General features: G+C 54.4%; 1 protein-coding gene and 1 long non-coding RNA gene across 2 annotated transcripts; both read right to left on the bottom strand.

Annotated features, from left to right (window-relative positions):
* Nucleotides 1-1,710: 1,710 nt before the first annotated feature.
* LOC148217348 (uncharacterized) lies at nucleotides 1,711-2,722 on the bottom strand. The gene is made up of 3 exons (XR_015801077.1): nucleotides 2,591-2,722; nucleotides 2,240-2,382; nucleotides 1,711-1,938 (listed from the first exon to the last, which is right to left on the bottom strand). It is a non-coding gene; the product is annotated as an uncharacterized LOC148217348 (long non-coding RNA).
* A 15,366-nt stretch (nucleotides 2,723-18,088) lies between these two features.
* On the bottom strand, nucleotides 18,089-19,021 carry LOC148217347 (olfactory receptor 14J1-like). Its single transcript, XM_088158683.1, has one exon. It carries the CDS (start codon nucleotides 19,019-19,021, stop codon nucleotides 18,089-18,091), a length of 933 nt encoding a protein of 310 aa, XP_088014809.1.
* Between the last annotated feature and the right edge of the window lie 1,594 nt (nucleotides 19,022-20,615).

Genomic DNA, 20,615 nt, shown 5'->3' with positions numbered 1-20,615 from the left:
GATGAAGAATTTGGGCAGTGTTTGAGCCAAAATGGCCTTTTGCCACTTCTGATTTCCTCCCAGCTTCTGCAGAGGGGTGACAGCTCCATCCCTGCAAACCACTCCCTTTTGCAAGGCACACGCAGACCTTGCTGGAAGCTCAGGGTTCGTGAAGGGGCTGCTGCAGTTGGCAACAGGAGCTGCTGTTGAATTTTTCACCTTGCTTAACCCCCCATCCCAAATGCCACCAAGAGGAAGGACAGAAAAAGATTTCCATGGAAGAAGGGAGGACAAAAGCTTGGAAAAGGATGAAAGAAATGCTCTGATGATGATGGTAATAACAAGAAAAAGATTTATTTTTGGCAGCAAATGAACACCTGCTGCCCTCCAGCCCTCCCAGATGGGCAGGCCCATGGGTGACGTTTCCATGGCATGAGGTGCTGGGAGCCTGGGGAGAGAAGCCAGAAAGCCACGGTCAGTCACAGAAGGCTCCTGTCCCCCCTGTCCCACCAGGGCCTGTGCGTGGCCCAGGCTGCTGGCTGTGCCCAGAGCCCAAACCTCCCAACCCATTCTCCCATTTTTAGAGGAGAGCAGCAGGGCAGGCCACGCTCCACCTCTTCTGCTTAAGCACAGCACAGCAACCTCCTCAGCAGCTGCAAGAGCGAGATTCTCGTGTGCCCACTCCCATCTGCCCCTGTGCCACCTGTGCTGTGGAGCTGGGTACCCACCTCTGCAGAGCTGCTGCCAGGAGAGGAGCTGATCCCACACAAGGTCCTCGTTCTTCTTGAGGGGGATGTCCCTGCACACCGTGGCTGCCCCGGGCAGTGCTGGCACCTCCATGGAGTGCGTCCAGTGCCGGCACTTCCCCACCCGGTCTGGGCACCGGGTGCAATCTTCCTGGAAAAAACAAAGAACAATTGCATGAAAGCCAATTCAAAACGAGACCTGGAAACACGGCTATCAATGTTTCACGGGCCTGGGGAGGGTCTGACCGCTCCATGCAAGAATTAAACCTCACCACAGGTGGGGAAAAACCCCACCTTTCCTGCCTGTAAGCCCACCCCTTCCTCAAGGGCCTGAAAAGCAGACCAGCTGGGGCATGGCTTTGGAACCCACCCCCCTCTGCTGCCCCCCATCCTCATGGATGGATGCTTTTGTCAGGCAGGCTGTGCCCACCCCAGCCCGCACCAGGCTGGCTGGCAGAAGCCATCGGCGAGGCCAGGAGCCGGCTCCCCTTGCACAACATCCGTGCCCTGTCCCGCCAAAAAGCAGCTGGGCGGGAGGCACAAAGATGAATATTCCCCATTGCCAACGAGCGGGGAACCTCCGGCGCGTGGCCAGGCCGAGCCCTGGCATGCCTGGGAGCACGAGCATCCCCCCGCCCCTGCACCGCCTGGGAACTCATCTTGATTTCGTCGGGGCACAGAGCCTGTCCTGTCCTCCAGGGAGGGGCCGCAGCCAAAGCCCGTGGGCTTTGTCCCGCCAGTGGCCAGCTTGAGGATGGTGTTCTCCGGCTCCGCGTCGTGCTCCAGAAGAACACGCCAGCTGTGCCTCGGCTTGTGGGGACATCACGATGCCATTGAGCTGCAGGGGGATGTTTCCCCTTTTCCAGTCTGTGGAGACTTCACTGCACTGTGCCACCACTTCTCCAATAGGACGGGGAGCCCTGACCCGCTCCCTCCACAACTCGCCGGGGACCCACGGAAGCGTCTCCTCGGCCGTGCTCTCTGCTCCGTGCCACGGCCACAGGGAAACGCTCTGGGGTTTGCTTTGAGCACCATGAGACACAAGCAACTGGGACTTGCTGGGCTCCTGGATCCTACTGTGCAGAGGGATGGATCTCTGCTGTCTCCTGGGCCAGCTGGGGGTCCTGTAGCCAAGAATGCTCAAAAAGGTCTTCTAGGCATGGCCTGTCTGCGGGGTCCATGGATAAACACCACCTGATCAGGTGCTGGCACTCTGCAGAGAGAAACCAGAAACCGCTGGTCACCTCCTGTCCAGGCTCTCCCAGATTCCACAGTGCCCACCCAACACTAGGAGTGCTCGGAGCTGCACCCAAAGCTTCCCATCCATCCTCCCTTATGGAGCAGAACAGTACACATGCCACCTCCTCTGCCTAAACCCAGGAGATCAACCTCCACCCTAGCTGCAAGAGCAGGACCCTTATATGCCAGACGCCATCTCTCAAGCCCATTCTTGCTCCCATGCCTTGAAGGCATATCCCCACCTTGAGACACCCGGGGTGGCAAGAAGAACTTGCCCTGGACAATGTCCTCAGGGGTTTTGAAAGGAAGGAGCCCGCAGACCAGGTCATAGAGCAGGATGCCCAGGGACAGATGGTGGCTGGCTGGCCATGGTAGCAGCCGAAGAGGATCCACTCTGGCGGGTTGTACTGCGGAGTTCCTATGGGACACGGGCACAGCTCATGAGGCCGATGCTGCTCCCTCCCTCCCAGCCAGCTCTACAACAGCCAGCCCCTGCCCCCGCCAAAAAACAACTTGGCTGCAGCCGGCTGAAGAAGGATTCTCCCTCCCTCCCTCCCTCCGTGTTCCCCTGTGGCAGCAAAGGGGAGAACCTTCCCTGCCCAGCTGTGCCCCGGCTTTGGGCTCACCTGCCATGTGGGTGTAGAACGTGTCCTGGAGGATGGTGCCGCAGCCAAAGTCAATGAGCTTCGCCTCGCCCGTGGCCAGGTCAACGAGGATGTTCTCGGCCTTGATGTCGCGGTGCAGGACGCCGCGGCTGGTGCAGTGCCGCACGGCCTGCAGCACCTGGCGGAACAGCCCCCGCGCCACGGGCTCTGGCAGGAACCCCCCGCGTCCAGCAAGTGCCACAGGTTCCCGACAGCGCTCCGGACGCTCCATGACCAGCGCGAAGCCGTCGGGCAGCTCAAACCAGTCCAGGAGCCGCACGACGCCGCGGAAGCCAGGGCACGACACCATCCAGAGCAGCACCAGCTCCAGTGGCACCAGGGCGCCGTTGTGCTGCGGGGGGACCGCGATGCCGTCAGCGGGGCCGATGCTGCGCCGCGCCTTCGGCACCCCCTGCCCGGCGCCACCGCAGCTCACATTGCCCGGCCCGGGACGCTGCGCGGCCCCCGCTCACTCCACGCTCGCTCCCCTCGCAGCGTCCCGGCTCCCACCCTGCCGGGCCTGGCCTCAGCCCCGCCCGGCACGCCCCGCCGGCTGCTCCCGCTGGCCCCGCTCACTCACCAGCCGCGCCCACTCCCAGATGCGATCCCGGCCCACTTGCTTGATGGCCACCTGCAAGCCAAGACAAGCAGCGGGCTGAGCTTGCCGTCAGTCGATCCTCCCTTCCCCGCTCCGAGCCGGCCCCGTCTCTTACCGGGGCGCCGTCGGCGAGCCGGGTCCCGGCGTAAACGCTGCCGCAGCCGCCCCTCCCCAGCAGCGGGCCCTCCCGGTAGAGCTGCTCCAGGGGAGGCTTCTCCGCCCGTGCGGACGGCACCGCGCTCTCGGCATTCTGCCCGGGGCACCCACTCGCGCCGGGCGCTGCTGCTTGTCGAGCCGCCCCGGGCTCCGGTGGCTCGGGGCCGGCGGCCGAGCTGACGGGCGGCGGGGCTCGCACCCGGGAAGCTGCCGGCGACCGGGGCGGGAGCCGGGCGGCTGCAGGGCGGCTCCGGGCGGAACCGCGGGAGGGGCCTCGTTCGGGGCCGGGGCCGGGCCAGGGCCCACGGCAGGCGGAGCCAAAAGGCGATGATGCTCCAGCACCACCACCAGCAGAGTGAGGAGTTCCTCCAGAGGCTCTTCAAAAGGCGCCGCAGCCAGTGCGGACAGAGGCGGGCAGGGGCCCGGCTCGCCCATGGGCGCCTTGTGGGGCGCGGCATGAGCCAGGCTGGGAGAGGAGGAACACGGACAGGACGGGACAGGAATAGAGGGAGTGTGAAAGGGAGAAGAAGACGGAGAGTGAGTCGGAAGTCGAACGGAAAACCAATCGAGAGAAGCGCTGCTGCTGCCGCTGCTGCCGCTGCTGCGGAGCCTCCGGAGCGAGCCCAGCGGAGGAGCGGCCGCGCGCCCCGAGGAACGAAACAAAGAAGTAAGAAACGAAGCTAATTCGTATTAGAGAAATAACCAAATAAAGCAATGCAGGAATAAAGAAGACTGTCGGCTTGTGGCTTTCTTCTTTGGGTGAGACGAAGCATTTGGTGGAGAAGAATTGCCTCTTCTTACAGTTTTGCCAGTGTGGACAGGAGCAGAGCATTTAAATTTCAAGCAGAAAAGAGAAATCGTGTCAGTATCATCATCTCTTTTCATTCTCTGTTGAGACAGTTGCAGGCTGCCAAAAGACATCATCTGCAATGTGGAACTTGGTCCCAAGTTTCTTTTTCTGCCAGAGGATGAGGAGGGGAGGCATCCCAGAATCATGGAGTCATGGCATGGTTTGGCTGGGAAGGGACCTGAAAGATCACATCGCTGCAGCCCCCTGCTGTGGCTGGGAACCCCTTGCTCTAGACCGGCTTGTCTGGAGCTCCATCCAGCCTGGCCTCGTACACTGTCAGGGATGGGGCATCCACAGATTGATTCTCTGGGTCACGTGTTCCAGGAAAGTCTTCTTTTCTGAATTCCTCTTTTAAATCTACTCTCTTTCAGTTTGAATCCATACTCTCTTGTGCTGTCTCTGCCTGCCCTTGTAAAAATCCCTGTCCGGCTTTCTTGTAGGTTGCCATCAGGTACTGGAAGGCCACAGTTCAGTAAAGCCTAAGCCTAAGCCTCAGTGTCTTTTCCAGGCTGAAGAAGCCCAGCTGTCTCAGGCTTTCCTTGCAGGAGAGCTGCTCCAGCCCTCGCAGCATCTCGCTGTCCCTCCTGGGCACCTGCTCCAGCGCGTCCCTGTCCTTGCGGGCCGTGCTGGGGAGCCCAGCAGAGCCGGACGCGGCCCTGCAGGTGCAGCGACAGCGGCTGCAGGAGACACGGCCCTGACAGTGGCTGCAGGAGCCGGCAATTGGCGAGTGGCCGCCCGCTCCGCAGAGAGCCGGGGCGCGGGGCACGGCAGGAGTTTTAGGCACGGAACTGGGTTATGGGGTGCTGTGAGCTCGCGGGGGATGGCAGGAGATGAATTCCCAGAAATGGCTGTAACGGGCATCGATGGGGTTGGGAACATTCAGGGGATCTGGGGACGTTCTTGGGGGGTCCCAAGTGGGCTCTGAGGGGGCACTTAGGGATCCTGGAGGGTCTGGGGGACACGTATGGGCCACTACGTCTTTGTTCTGGGCTTTGATTTTTTTACTGACTATATTTTTTATAGATCACACACTGGTCTCTGCCCAGCCGGGCTGGGCCTTGTCTAGGTGCTCTTTGTCCACTCTTTCTTTTTTCCTCTCACTTATAACAGCTGCATGCTCCCTCTTTTCTTCTTCCCTGTTCCTAAAGACTCTCCATGCCTCATCCACCGGAGTCTCTGAGTCCCTCCCATCCAGTCCCCGTATCTTTTGAAGTTTCCATCTTATGTGCCCCGTAGGTTGCCCCAGGAATAAACTGACTGGCTGCTGTGTCCCTGTGTCAGACCCAGGCTCCAGTGGTGTGTGGCAGCGCATTGCATCCCTTCATCGATTGAGGAATTCCCATGGTGGCTCAGAGGGCCCCTGCTTAATTTCATACAATGCTGACCAATTTATAGTTTTGGGAATGGCCTTTTCCACCCCCTTTACGACCCACTCCTGATAGCTTTCCAACTTTTTAATTCTGCTGATTTGTTTGGGTCCCACTGTGGATTTTGGAGTGGGAAATAATCTTTAACATCCAATTGTTGGATTTTATGATAATCTTCTGTCAATTCCCCTGCTGTTTTTATAATTAATAGTCTTTCTGTCTCGGTCAGTGCATCCAATAATAATTGCCTATTGTTCCAATCTGGATTATGTTGTTTTATTATATATCACAGATTGTTAACCGTGCTAACTGGATCACTGCAGTAATTTTTAGCAATGTTTTCCCATGCCTCCAGGTCGATTGAGGAGAAGGGAGATTTAACCAATACCCTTTCTCCCTCTGCTCCCCCTGCCTCTCACAGAGGTGCCTGGAATATGTGTGTCTGCTGTCTAGTCTGGTGTGCAATTGGAGGGGATGAATGGGCTGGGGCTGATGGTACCTCTGGGTCTGCATCCTCATCCTCATCCCCTTCTTGTCTTATGTGTGGAGACCTGAGCAAATCGTCTTGTTCCTGGGCCACAGTTTGGTAAACTTCATCAGATTTTGTGCACTTTTGCCCTATGCTACACGCTGAACAACACTGCTTAAGTTTTCCTCTCCTAGTCTTATTCTCCTTCTCTAAGGCCAATACCAGAGGGTCAGATGGAGCCCTGAGCCCACAATCCCTCTGCCATTCGGGCAGAGAGAAAAACATATCTGCATATGCTACCTTTGTCCACTTCCTTTCTCTCCTGAGAAACAGCAATATTTCCAATGTGCAATAATACAGCCTAGTGGACTGGCCTTAGGGATTTCTTTACTTTGTCCTGTTCCCATTATCTTCTCCTTTTTGTCTTGTCTTGTTTTCACCCAAACTTTTCCTCATACAGTTTTACTGTTCTTTCCCAGTTTTCTTCCCACACACAACCCAATTCACAGGCACCCAATCTCACTTTTCACACACACCAGCTTCAGAATTTTAGATTCAACATTGACTTGATGAGGATAATTTTCCAATTTACACTTGGGGCATACGCCCGGCTGGTTACTAGAGCAACAATACCAATATATTTCACAATCTCCACACTGTAATAAAACCCACTCCAAATGCCAACCCCTTGATCCTCTGAAGGCTCTAAAACTTCCACAAAGACAAGCTATTCTGTTCACCTCCTCTGGAATACCCAGAGTCTCTACTGCAGGTTGTTCCCAGGGCAGGGCTCCCAATTTCCCTGCAGAGGTACCGTATATCCCACCTAGACAGACCCGTTTGTTCCCTTTCTCTACCCAGTGAATTATTGGAACAACAAATTTCCAGGGATCAAGTCCAGACCACTGCTGAGGAGACACTCCTTCAATCTGTCTGTACATGGTTAAAACAAATGCTAACCACTCCTTGTTCAAGCACAACACTCCTCTGTTCACACTTGCACTCCCCCACACTGGCCCCAGTCGCTTCTCTTTTCTCCGGCCGCCTCAGTCGCCCGAGGTCGGAAACGCGGATAGAGCTCCGCACTCGCTCCGTACCAGAGGTACATCTCACCCCCTCACTCACTGACACACTCAACGGCCCAACGTGTCTGGACTTGGCAGTCACACAAAAAGCAGCAAAAACAAGGGTTCACTCGACTCACCCCCAGAGTCACTAGCGGGCTGCTCTATCAGCTCAGTGAGACCCCTCCGTCGGCCGCGCTATCGGCCAGGATCGATCCCTCTCCTTCTGTCTCTGCCCCCCCGGCCGGCTGCTTGCAAGCCCACCGGGACTGTGCTGAGTGTCAGACGTCTCTGTACGACTCACCAGCAGCCCTGTTATAGATATTTAATACAGACCGTTTTATCCGCACTGCCAGCAGGTCGTTGTCTGTCCCCGCAGTGTGCGAGCCGAGGTTGGGGTCCCTCCAGGAAGGTCCCGGGGTGCGCCAGGGAATCCGCTCCTCGGCCGCTCCCGCAGCCACACAGACTCTCTCCTGCCTGGCTCGCCAATCTGATGCCCAGGAAAACAATCTATAACTCACAAAAATAAGTTATAAGAGTAGGTATGTATTTATTCAGCTCTGAGGTGCGTGGGGGATAGCTCCTCCAAAACCATGCACACCTTTGGTGACCTGCGCTTTGCCTTTTATTCTCTACAAACTAGGAATACACAATTCACCTAACACATATCCATTGCCTATCCCTGCTTCATATGGAAATTAGTTTCACGCCTCTTTGGGACTGCACATTATTCCTTTTAGGTTGCTCTGGTGGTCGTCTGGGGGTCTCTAGATGAAGTAAATCATCTTCCTCTCAGTTTGAACTTTTCACCTTACCTTCTTGTGCATGCTCTCTCTTTAGTCCTTTGGTCATTTTCTGGACTTTGATATCAGTTTTCCCGGTCTCAGGGATCTGGGGACCCCCTTATCCTGTGGTGCCTTTGTCCTTCCATCCTGTTTGCACATTTAACCCATTGGCTTCACTCTGCAACTTGGCTCTCTTCCTGTTTTGCAAGCACGATAAATTATAGCAAACAATATAGTTTTGTCAGTCCCCTTTTTAGTCAAAACCTTTCTTAATGCTTGATTCTTAATTCTCTGTTGGAGAAGATGAAAATGGAAAACCTTATAAATATGATTGTCTGGCAAAAGATTTTGAGAAAATGGAAACTATAAGCAAGATTGAAATGAAAGCCATCTTTGAGATACCAAACCTTAGTTACTGAACAACTAGAGAACAAGAGTATGGCCATCTGAAAGTAATTCCCTCTTGATTGAACAATCCCCTTTGCTTGCAGACAGGTCCAAGGGTCAGAGAAGACCCTACTAGCATGGCAGAGGTGGTCCAAAGATTAGTTTTGAGGGTTTAAAGTGTAACACAGTATGGTAATTTAGTGATTCTTGTAGGCTGTATGTAAATGCTATAGAATTTGTATCTTGTATTAGATTGGTTAGTGAGAATTAGAATATTCAAAACAGAAGATTTATTGTATTGTAACGGGAACCTCATTGTCTTATGCTCTTACTTTTCTTACTACTCTTACCCCTCTTATGCTCCTACCTCTTACCGCCCTTACCCTTCTTACCTCCTACCCCTTGCCCTCTCTTTACTCCTTTTACTCTTGCCCTCCTGTTCTCACAGGCCTGCTCCGAGCTGCAGCTGGCAGCTCCAAGCAGGGCCCTTTCACCCACACCCTATGCAATAAACCATAAGTTCCAAAACCTGGCTTTAGAGATCTCTCAGTCCTGACCGACTGACACTCCTACAATTCTCAATTTCCTATTTCACCTAGGACCTGCTTTGCTTGGAGAACTGGCTGCACTCAGGCAAAGAGGGTTTTTTCCTTTTTATTAGTTTTGAAGCAAGCTAAAAACTCCTGAGTTTCCCCATTACACACAGACACCCTCCTTAACTGAGTGCCAAGCCCATATTGCCACCAAGGAGGTTTCTGTTCTCAAGGTAGAGCCATGCAAGAACTGTTTTAGACCTTTGGACTCCCTTGGTTCTCTGAGGCCTTATTGTGTCACCATGGACTCTTGGTTCTGTGAGGTTCTGTAGTGTCACAATGGATATTTGTTCCCATGGGGCCCCACAGTGTCACAATGGTCTCCTTTTTCTTGTGGCACTCAGGATCAGACCCCACTGGCAGGGCCAAATGCCTGGGAAGAAGGAGAACGGGACATTTGGAGTTTTTGTCTTCCCAGGGCACAGTGACGTGGGCTGGGGCCCTGCTGTCCTGGAGATGGCTGAACACCGGCCTGCCCATGGAAGGGCTGAGAGACAACAACCTCTGTGCATGGAACTACAACAGCAGAGAGCTCAGGCTGAAGGCTGGGTTTAAAAGACTGTCACCAGCACAGGAAACATCAATGTGAGAGGAAAGATGTGTGCTCATGTCTTTACAAATCATTTGATGGGTGATGGGATGGGTGTTAATGTCTTTGAAATGGGTTGTAATGTTTCTACTGACTTTCAGCAGCAAGTTTTTTTACCAGGCTCAGACAGCTTGGCTCCTGACACAGAGAAGGGTCTGCACAAGGCTGAACTTCTGAACTTTGGGGGGAAATGCCAGGTTCAAGGGGGGATATGGGGCAGGATGTTCAGGAAGGCTTTACCTTCATAGTGCCTCGGTCAGTGGGGAAAGGAAGAGGGCAACGTGCAGCCGGGAGTTCAGGATAAAAGGAGGCTGCGCCCTCTGAAACCTGGAGAGACAAAACCCTGCAGGTATGTGCCCTGGTGAACTCTCTCCCTTTATTCAAATAAAGTTGAAGGACTCCTCTGTCTCCTTTTTGGACATAAACCTCTGGTGTTTGTGGATTCTCCTGACAGTGACAAGAGGGAATCTCATGGAACCAAGTGTCCACAGTTTCATGGTGCAGCCTCACAGAGCGCTGGAGACCATTGTGTCACAATGGGGACACATGGAACAAAGGCTCCATAGTGACACTGTAGGGCCTCATGGAATGCAAGAGATCATCCTGATGGAGTGGAAACTCATGGAACCAAGTGCCCACTGTTTCACAGCAGGGCCTCGTGGAATGCTGGAGACCATTGTGCTGAAATGAAAATGCAGGGCACAAAGTCTCCACTGTGACCCTGCAGGGTCTCATGGAATCCAAGAGACCTTTGTGATGGAATGGAAACACATGGAACCAAGGCTCTGTTGTGACAAACCTGGGCCTGATGGAACCAAGGAGACCACTGTGGTGCAATGGAATCTCACGGAACCAAGGGTCAATTGTCAACACATCAGGTTCTCATAAAACTAAGGAGAACATTGTGACACAGTAGAATCTCATGGAACCAAGGTCCCATTGTGACAAAGCACAGCCTGATGGAAACCTGGTGCCACTGGGACATCTCCAGCCTTGGAGGAAGCAAGTGTCCATTGTGACACAGCCTAGTGAATCCCAGGAGAGCCCAGTGAGGCCATCAAATCTTGGGGAGCCAAGTTTCAATTTTAAACACAGTGGAGCCTCATGGAACCCAGGAGAGCATTGTAACTCCATGGAATCACATGGAGGATAATGTCCACTGTTTCATGTTGCAGCCTCTTGGAGCACTGGAAACCATTCTGACACCATGAAAAACTGTGGGAAAAGAGGCTCTCTAGGGACACAGCAGGGCTTCATGGAATGCAAGAGACCATTGTGATGGAGTGGAAACTCATGGAATCAAGTGTCCACTGTTTCATGGTGCGACCTCATGGAACCAAGGAAACCATTGTAGTCCAATTGAATCTCAAAGAAACGAGGGTCATTTGTCAACTTATTACTGATAATAAACCTTTCCAAAAGGAAGGCCTTGTAAAATCATGGCTCAAGCCTGTCACTTTAACTAAGTAGAAAAGGACTGTGGGAAAGAGATTCAGCTGAATTAAGGATAGAAAAACGTTTCATAATCATTGCATGTTCACATTGTTGCATGTGGTGTTTGATTGAATTACGTTTGTTATGTGTTAAAAGTATGTAACTGATAATGGGCTAAATGCTTTAAAAGGTTAAAAGTTGCCTGGTTTTTGCAATAAAGCGTTTCTCCTTTGCAGCTGCCTGGGGACTCTGCATAACTACAGACCTTCACCCTCATCAGCCCATTGACCAAGTGGGGCCTCATGGCACACAGGTGCCACTGGGACATTGCCAGGCCTAGTGGGAACAAGGCTCCATTATTGCATAGCAGGGCCTCAGGGCACCCAGGAGAGCACTGTGACACAATGGGATCTCATGGAAGCAAGTGTCCATTGTGACACAGCAGGGCCTCAGGGCACCCAGGAGAGCACTGTGACACAAGGCAGTCTGGGGAACACAAGTGTCACCTGCAAACACAGTGGGGCCTCATAGAAGCCAGGTGCCACTTGGATACTGCCAGGGCACGTGGAACTCAGTGTCCATTGTGACACAGCACAGCCTCATGGACATGGACACAGCAGACCATTGGGACAACCTGGAACCTCACGGATCCAAGGCTCTACATTGACAACGTGGAGCCTCATGGGACACAGGTGCCTCTGGGACACTGCCAGCTCTTGTGGAATCCAGTGTCCATTGTGACACAGCACAGCCTCATGGAAACATGGGGACCATGGTGACTCCATGGAATCTCATGGAAGCAAGTGTCAATTGTGAACACAGCACAGCCTCATGGAACCCAGGGCAAGTGGGACCGTGCTATGGCTCATGGAAACAAGGGGCCATTGTGACACAGCAGGGCCTCTTGGAACCCAGGAGAACATTGTGAGCAATGGAATCTGATGGAGCCAAGTGTCAACTGTCAAAACAGAAAGACCTCATGGTACCCAAGTGACCATTGTGACTCCATGGAATCTCATGGAACAAACTGTCAGGTGTAACACAGCAGGGTGTCATGGAACACAGGTGCCACTGGGACATTTCCAAGGCTCATGCAAGCATCCACTGTGGCAGAGCCAAGAGTAATGGAACACAGGAGAACATTGTTATCCAATGGAATCTCATGGAACCAAGTGTCCACTGTTTCACAGTGCAGCCTTATGGAGTGGTGGAGACCATTGTGTTGCAATGGAATATCCTTAGACTGTTGTGACAAACCTGGGCTTTATGAAACCAAGGAGACCACTGTGATGCAATCGAATCTCAAGGAAGCAAGGGTCAATTGTGAAAACATCAGGATCTCAGGAAAATAAGGAGAACATTGTGACACAGTGGAATCTCGTGGAACCAAGTCTTTATTTTGACTGTGGGGCCCAGTAGGAGACAGGTGCCATGGGGACATTGTCAGCTCTTGTGGGATCCAGTGTCCATTGAGACACAGGGCAGGTCATGGAAATACAAGGAGTGTTCTGAGGCAATGAAACCAAGGTCAATTCTGACAGAGAGGGGCCACATGGAACACAAGGGCCATGGAAATATTGCCAGGCCTAGTAGAAACAAGACACCACTGTGGCAGAAAAAGGCCTCATGTGATCTGGGAGAGCACTGTGAAACAATGGAATCTCATGGAAGCAAGTGTCCATTGTGACATGGCAGGGCCTCATGGAACCCCTGGGACATTGCCAAGGCTTGTGCAAGCAAGGCTCCACTGTGACAAAGGACATCCTCATGGCACCCAGGAGACCATTGTGGCACAATGGATTCTCATGGAACCAAGAATCCATTGGGACAAACCGTGGCCTGATGGAAACCTGGTGCCACTGGGACATCTCCAGCCTTGGAGGAAGCAAGTGTCCATTGTGACACAGCACAGCTTTGTGAATCACAGGAGAGCATAGTGACACCGTGGAATCTTGGGGAGCCAAGTGTCAATTGTAAACACAGCGGGGACTCATGGACGCCAGGAGAACATTGTGACCCAATAGAATCTCATGGAACCAAGTCTGAATTGTTGCAAAGAGGGACCTCATGGAAACCACTGTGACACTGTGGAAACACTTGGAAGCAAATGTCCACTGTTTCATGTTGCACAAATGAACAAGTTAGAGCTCTGGAGACCATTGCGACACAATGGAAACATGTGGAACAAAGGGTCCCTAGTGACACTGCAGGGCCTCATGGAATGCAAGAGACCACTCTGATGGAATAGAAATGCATGGATTCAAGTGTCCACTGTTTCCCATTGCAACCTCATGGAACCAAGGAGACCATTGTGGTACAATGGAATCTCAAGGAAACACAAGTTAATTATCAACCTATTACTGATGACTAAAACTCCATGTTGGATTCCTGAGCTGTGGACCCACTCAAAACAGGCTCCTCCATAAGGTGCAGCCAGGGGGTTTTGTCACCCTGGCCTCGGATCAAATCTTGCAGCCCCAGCCATGGTGGCCCAGCCCCTGTGCAGGCCCAGCCCAGGACAGGAGCATTGCAGGTGGGAACGGCCCCTCTGCCTGGTGCCCACAGCAGCCCTGGGGCTCTGTGCCCCATGGCCTCCCTGCTGGGCAGCCTCTGCCAGCTCCTGCACAGCCCGTGGCACCTGTGGGCCTGCACTGACAGCCCTGCCCCGGGCTCTGCCGGGCTCTGGGCCAGCACAGAGGCCAGGCAGGGCTGGCCATGGCCAGGAACAGGCCCTGAGCCCTGCAGGAGGATGGAGCTGGGCCACAGCCAAACTCAGCCCAGGCCAAACCTGGGCTCAGCAGCCAGGGCTGGCAATGGCTGGGGACAGAAGCTGGCAGTGACAAATGTCCTGGGCCCCCTCCCTGCTCTGTGCATGCCACCAAGGGCACAGAGCAGCCTCCTCTCTGGGCCACTTGCCTGTTTGCAATGCCTTCCCCAGGCGCTGGCCCTGCCCCACAAGGCCTGGGCTGAGTCGTGCCCCTGCCCGCTCAGCCAGGCTGAGATGGACACTGCTGCTTTCTCTGGCAGGCTCTCTCAGGCCAGCCCAGCTCCCTGCAAGCTGTGCCAGCTGCCCTGAGCTCTGTGCAGCACCAAGGGCCTCTCCCCAGCACAGCCCAGCCGGCTCTGGCCCCACAGCTCTGCTCAGGCCAGGGGGCTCTGGGCAGTGGCCCCACGGCCTCAGCCCCTGCCAAGGGCACAGCAGCAGCTGCAGCTCAGAGAGGACTCAGCCCCAGCCATGGGGGAAGGTGCTTGGCCAAGGCAAAAGGAGGCTCCCTGTGTGCCCTGCTCCCCTCTCCCTGAGCTCCTGAGAGCTCTGCAGCCCCTCCTGCCATCCTGTCTGCCCAGGCCAGCACAACAGCCCTGGCCTTGGGGCCCTCCAGAGCTGCTCCTGCTCCAGGCCCCATCCCAGAGCTGGGGCAGCCAGAAAGCTGTGTCCATTTCTGTTCATTCCTGCTCTGATGAGGATGGATCCTCAGCCACTTGGAGGTTGCTGATGAATTTTCCTACTCCAGAGGCCTCTTCTTTCTTGAGCTCTTCAGTTCACAAATTCAGTGACAAAGACAAACTTTTGTTCAAAACAGTGGAACAAGAAAAGTCCCTGGGAATCATTTACGTTATCAATTCTTCTGTGGTTAATTAGACAGATTTCAGAAGTGTATTCCAAGTGACTATACTATATTGTAAACAGTGCAGAGAGAACAGTTTGTCCTGTAAAGATTTCTTTTCCTGTTTCTAGATGGATATATACAATGTTCCAATTATATTGAGCCTCAGAAACCGTCTAATGCAGTCTGTATAGATATGAAAATCAAGACCCGTCATGGCTGACAATCAATCACACTTTGTCCTCACCCCCTCCCCTGCATTTCCCTCATCCAAAAACTGTGACTCCTATGGATCAGGAATGGTGTGGCCAGCAGGAGCAGGGCAGTGACTCTTCTCCTGTGCTCAGCACTGGTTGGGCAGCACCTCGAATGCTGTGTCCAGTTCTGGGCCCCCAATTTAGGAAGGACATGGAGGGGCTGGAGCGTGTCCAGAGACGGACAACAAGGCTGGTGAGGGGTCTGGAACACAAGTCCTGTGAGGAGTGGCTGAGGGAGCTGGGGTTGTTTACCCTGGAGAAGAGGAGGCTCAGGCAAGACCCCATCACTCCCTAAAACTCCCTGACAGGAGGGTGCAGCCAGGTGGATGTTGGGGTCTATTCCCAGAGAAGAGTGAAAGGATAAGAGGACACAGCCTTAAAGCTGCACCAAGGGGATGTTTAGGCTGGACATTAGGAAATTAGGAAAAAGGGTGGTTGGGCATTGGAATGGGCTGCCCAGGGAGGTGGGTGAGTCACCATCCCTGGAAGTGTTTCAGGATGGACTGGATGTGGCACTGAGTGCCATGGTCTGGGGGACAAGGTGGTGTTGGGTCACAGGTTGCACTTGATGCTCTCCACGGTCTTTTCCAGCCTGGGTGATTCTGTGATGATTGTGACACTGCAGGGCCCTGGGGCAGCAAGGGGCCATTGTGACACTGCAGGGCCTGGTGGGACTGAGAGGACCATAGTGACACTGTGTACAACATGGCACCACAGAGCCAAGGGGCCACTGTGACACTGTGGGGCCACATGGAAGCAAGGAGTCCATTGTGAGAGTCTGGGTCCTGGTGGAACAACAGAGGCCATTGTGACACTGCAGGGCCCATGGAACCAAGGGGCCAGTGTTGCTCCTCAGGGACTCCTGGAATGAAGGAAACATGTTTGACACCATGGTGACCCTTGGGACCAAGAGTCCATTGTGACACTGGAACCAAGGAGAGCATTACTGCACTGTGAGACCCCATGGAACCAAGGATCCATTGTGACACTGCAGGGCCCAAGGATCCATGGGACTTTGTGACACCCTGGGGTCCCATGGAACCAAAGAGACATTGTGACACTGGGAGGCCTCATGGAATCATGGAGACTATTGTAACTATCCAGGAGCTCAAAGAACCATGGTGACATGAAGTTGGCAGGCATAGTGGATGTTCTGGAGGGTTGGAGGGCTCTGCACAGGGACCTGAACAGGCTGGATCCAGGACCCAAATCCAACATGGTGAGGTTTAACAAGACCAAGTGCTGGGCACTGCAATTTGGCTACAACAAGCCCTGCAGTGCTACAGGCTGGGGACAGAGTGGCTGGACAGCAGCCAGGCAGAAAGGGACCTGGGGGCACTGATGGACAGCAGGCTGGACATGAACCAGCAGTGTGCCCAGGTGGCCAAGAAGGCCAATGGCTCCTGGCCTGGATCAGCAATGGTGTTGCCAGCAGGAGCAGGGCAGTGATTCTTCCCCTGTATTCAGTAGTGGTTGGGCAGAGCCTCGAGTGTTGTGGCTGGTTCCAGGTCCCCCAATTTAAGAAGGACATGGAGGGTCTGGAGAGTGTCCAGAGAAGGGCACCAAGGCTGGTGAGGGGTCTGGAGCACAAGTCCTGTGAGGAGTGACTGAGGTTGCTGGGGATGTTTATCCTGGAAAAGAGGAGGCTCCGGGAGACAAGGTGGTGTCAGGCCACAGGTTGGACTTGATGATCTCCAGGATCTTTTCCAGCCTTGCTGATTCTGTGATTCTCTGAAACCACCCTTGGAGCATGTGCAGGATGAGCCCTGGGCCTCCTCTTCACAAGGTCCAGCAGCCCAGGTCCCTCAGCTTCTCCACACAGGCCCCAAAGCCCATCCTGCCAGTTTTGCAGAGCCTCTCCAGCCCCTCCTCAATGCCCAGAACAGGGAGCCCCACACCCAGACACAGCAGCCCAGATGTGCCACCCTGGCCTGTGGTGCCTCTGGCAAGGGAGTAGCACGAGGCACTGCAGGACCCTGCAGACAATTCCTGCAGCACTTGGAGGATGATCCTGCTCCCCAAGGGATGTTCCCATGGTGCCAACTGAGGAACTGAAATGGGGAGTGGGGCCAGAGAGGAAAGGAAAACAGGGATGGACTGTTTGCAGAGGAGGAGATAGGATGGGCAAGAGGAGGAAATCTACACAAAGAAAGAGTAAAGAAAGCAAAGGTGAAGCAAAGGAAATGTTCAGGGCAGTTTGGGGATGGCTGCCAGGCAGCCCTGCCTCTGAGCAACAACGTCTGCAGTGGGACAGGAAACTCACAGCTGATGGGAACAAACTTTCTGGCTGACTTCAGAGGCCACAACAAACCTGAGTGGTTTCCCTGCTGTCCCCAGCCCTTGCTGGCCCCAGGGGCTGATGGCATTTGTGCTCACTCAGCTCCATGTCCCCACAGCAGCACCATGGGGGTGCTGACCCTGCTGTGTGCAATGCAAACAGGGGCTCCTGAGCCAGTGCTGCCGTGTGTGTGCCTGCAAGGATGGGGCTCCTGTGTGAGCTGGGGGAGAGGCCAGGGCTGCAGAGGGGGGATGTTGTTGGCAGGTGCATGAGGACGCTCTGGGACGCTGCCCTGGGGTGTCCAGTGCAGTGGGGATGGATCAGCCCCCTGCTCTGCTGCTCCTTGCCAGGGTGTCCCCCTTGCAGGGAGCATGCAGAGCACCAGCCATGCTGTTTGCCCCCAGCCTGCCCACGGCCATCCTGGGGCTGCTCCCGGGGCTTTTCTGTGTTCAGCATTGGGCTGGCCAAGTGTTGTGGAGAGAGCCTGGCCAAGGAGCCTGGAGCCCCCAGGCCCTGCCCTGAGGCATCAGCGCTGCCCCAGCAGTGCCCATGGCCTGTCCCTGCTGCAGCCCCGGCACTGCCACCCCCAGGGCTGTGCCCGGCCCCGAGAGCACTCAGGCCCTGCAGCAACACGAGGGCCAGGAGGGCAGCGGGGCAGTGGCACGGGAGCAGCACTGGCAACACCAAGTGCTGCTGCTGCTGCTGGGCACAGCTGCTGTGCCAGCACTGATCTGCCCCAGCTCTGCACACAGACATTGCTGCTGCAGCTCCAGAGAAGGGAACAAAAAGGGCATCTCTGGATAAAACTTTGCTGTAAGATTCTTTAGTTCATTTAATGCCATAGAGGGTACAGCTCCTCATTGACACTGTGGGTCACAGTAAAGGTGGAAAAATTTTAAATGAAATATGGCACAAGCAATGGCAGTTCTTTGTGGAATATATTGAAAAACTAAAACAAAGAAAAAGAAAGAACAAACCAACAACCAAACCAACAAGAATAATCAAATATGACTTTGATTACAAGTGATTGCATAAATTGGCCAGCAGTTTAATGTTCCTGAAAACATCCAGTCATCAGTGTCCACACTGCAGCCTTGAGCTCCTGGTTCCTGAGGCTGTAGATGAGAGGGTTCAGGGCTGGAGGAACCACTGAGTACAGAACTGACAGGGACAAATCCAGGGACGGGGAGGAGATGGATGGGGGCTTCAGGTTCGCAAACACTGCAGTGCTGAGGAACAGGGAGAGCACAGCCAGGTGAGGGAGGCAGGTGGAAAAGGCTTTGTGCCGTCCCTGCTCTGAGGGGATCCTCAGCACAGCCCTGAAGATCTGCACATAGGAGAAAACAATGAACACAAAACACCCGAGTCCTAAACAGGCAGTAACAGCAAGAAGCCCAAGTTCCCTGCGGCTAGAGTGTGAGCAGGAGAGTTTGAGGATCTGGGGGATTTCACAGAAGAACTGGCCCAGGACATTGCCCTTGCACAGGGGCAGGGAAAATGTATTGGTTGTGTGCAGCAGAGCACTGAGAAAGGCACTGGCCCAGGCAGCTGCTGCCATGTGGGCACAAGCTCTGCTGCCCAGGAGGGTCCCGTAGTGCAGGGGTTTGCAGATGGACACGTAGCGGTCGTAGCACATGATGGTCAGGAGGAAATACTCTGCTCCAAGGAAGAACAGAAAGAAAAAGAGCTGAGCTGCACATCCTGAGTAGGAGATGTGTCTGGTGTCCCAGAGGGAATTGTGCATGGCTTTGGGGACAGTGGTGCAGATGAAGCCCAGGTCGCTGAGGGCCAGGTTGAGCAGGAAGAAGAACATGGGGGTGTGCAGGTGGTGGCCACAGGCTACGGCGCTGATGATGAGGCCGTTGGCCAGGAGGGCAGCCAGGGAGATGGCCAGGAAGAGGCAGAAGTGCAGGAGCTGCAGCTGCCGCGAGTCTGCCAATGCCAGCAGGAGGAAGTGGCTGATGGAGCTGATGTTGGACATTTGATGTGTCTCAGCATGGGGATCTGTAAGAAGAGTAATCATGGAATAGTTCAGTATGGAGAGGACTTGAAATATCCCAGCCCAGCTTGGTGGCACTTTCCCTCCACTGCCTGCCCAGGGCTCTGTGCCTGGAGCTGTCCCTGCCAGCAGCTGCTTCCCTGTGCCCAGGGCTGGGCCCTGCCAGTGCTGCCAGAGCCCAGCCCAGCCCTGGGGGCTCAGCTCTGCCCTGCACACTCCTCCCAGCACAGGACACTGCCCAGGGCCAGCTCTTCCTCTGCAGTCTCTGTTGGCAACGTCACAGCAACCCTGAGGAGGCTGGAAACGTCACACTAATGCTGCATGTAAGGGACCTTTTGCTGATCTCTGTGACTGACTGCTTTATTAAGATCTGAGAAATAAATTTCTTATTTCTCCCTACCTGAACTTAGAGATAAATATCTATATGCAATTTCCCATCTAGGCAACCCAGAGCAGTAGGCTAAAAAAGCAGAATTTTCCTTTTTATGTAGCCCCTGAATTGCTGTGCTCCCTATATAATCTACTTGGAAATGTTCTGGAGTTAAATGTCATGCTGGGAGCAGTCCTGAACAATGCAGCATCCTCAACACACAAGGACAACACTTCCAAGCATTACCAGCTGTCTCCTTCCACCCAGACCTTGTCCCCCAGTGCTGGGAGCAGCTGCCAGGGCTGGCTGAGAGCTGTCCCTGGCAGGCAGCAGAGTCCCTGCCCCAGCACAGCGCCCTGGGCTGCAGGACCCTGCTCTGCACGACAGCCCTGGGCACCCCTGGCTGCTCTACACAAGAGATCATCAGAGAATGTACTCACACAGTCTGCAGGCATTGGGATGTTCCAGCTTTAGGAGATCACTGCAGGAGCTGCAGCTGCATTGTCCTGCAGCCAGAGGCTTCCTGTGTCAAGGGCTGGGAGTGATTCTGCCCCAGGCACTTCTGAGCATCTTCCCAGCCCTGACTGATTGAAGCTCTCTGTGCCTCTGTGCTGTGCCCGGGGTGGCTGCAGGCAGTGCCCCAGCCCTGCTGGGCTGGGAGAAGAGCTGCTCATCAAGAGAAATGTGTTTTTGAAGCTCTTCTTGGTTTCCAGGATCTCCCTCTGTGCCTGGAGCCCAGCCCAGCTCATCAGCACAGACACAGCACAAGGACTTTAATGACCCTCTTGGGGTTTGTGCTAAGGCCCTGAACATCAGTCCCTGAGAGGGAGCTGAAGAAACCTCTCAAGAACTCCAAGTCAGAATCAAACTCCAAAATTTCCTAAAGTTTTAATGGACCCCACTGAGGGATATGACTGAGAAAGTGTCCCCACGTTCCAGTCAGAGCAGGAAATTGGAGGCAGAGATGACAGGTGGGGACAAAGAGAAGCCAAGTCTTGGTGCCCTGGGGCACAGCAGGGTCTGTGCCACCAAGGGCTGAGAGGAGACACCTTGTCCTGAGCCACTGGGGCCTCCTGGCACAGCCCCAGCAAGGCTGGCCACTGTCACCCCTTGTCCTGCCCTCAGCATCCCCCCACATCCCAGTGGCCTCAGGGATCTGCTGGGACGAGTCCCTGGGGAGCCTTGGTCAGGAATGGCCCTGGGGGC

The sequence above is a fragment of the Sturnus vulgaris genome, unplaced genomic scaffold (genome assembly GCF_052056855.1).
Source record: "Sturnus vulgaris isolate bStuVul1 unplaced genomic scaffold, bStuVul1.hap1 Scaffold_85, whole genome shotgun sequence".
Classification (NCBI taxonomy): Eukaryota; Metazoa; Chordata; class Aves; order Passeriformes; family Sturnidae; genus Sturnus; species Sturnus vulgaris.
This window is presented reverse-complemented; position numbering and strand designations above follow the sequence as displayed.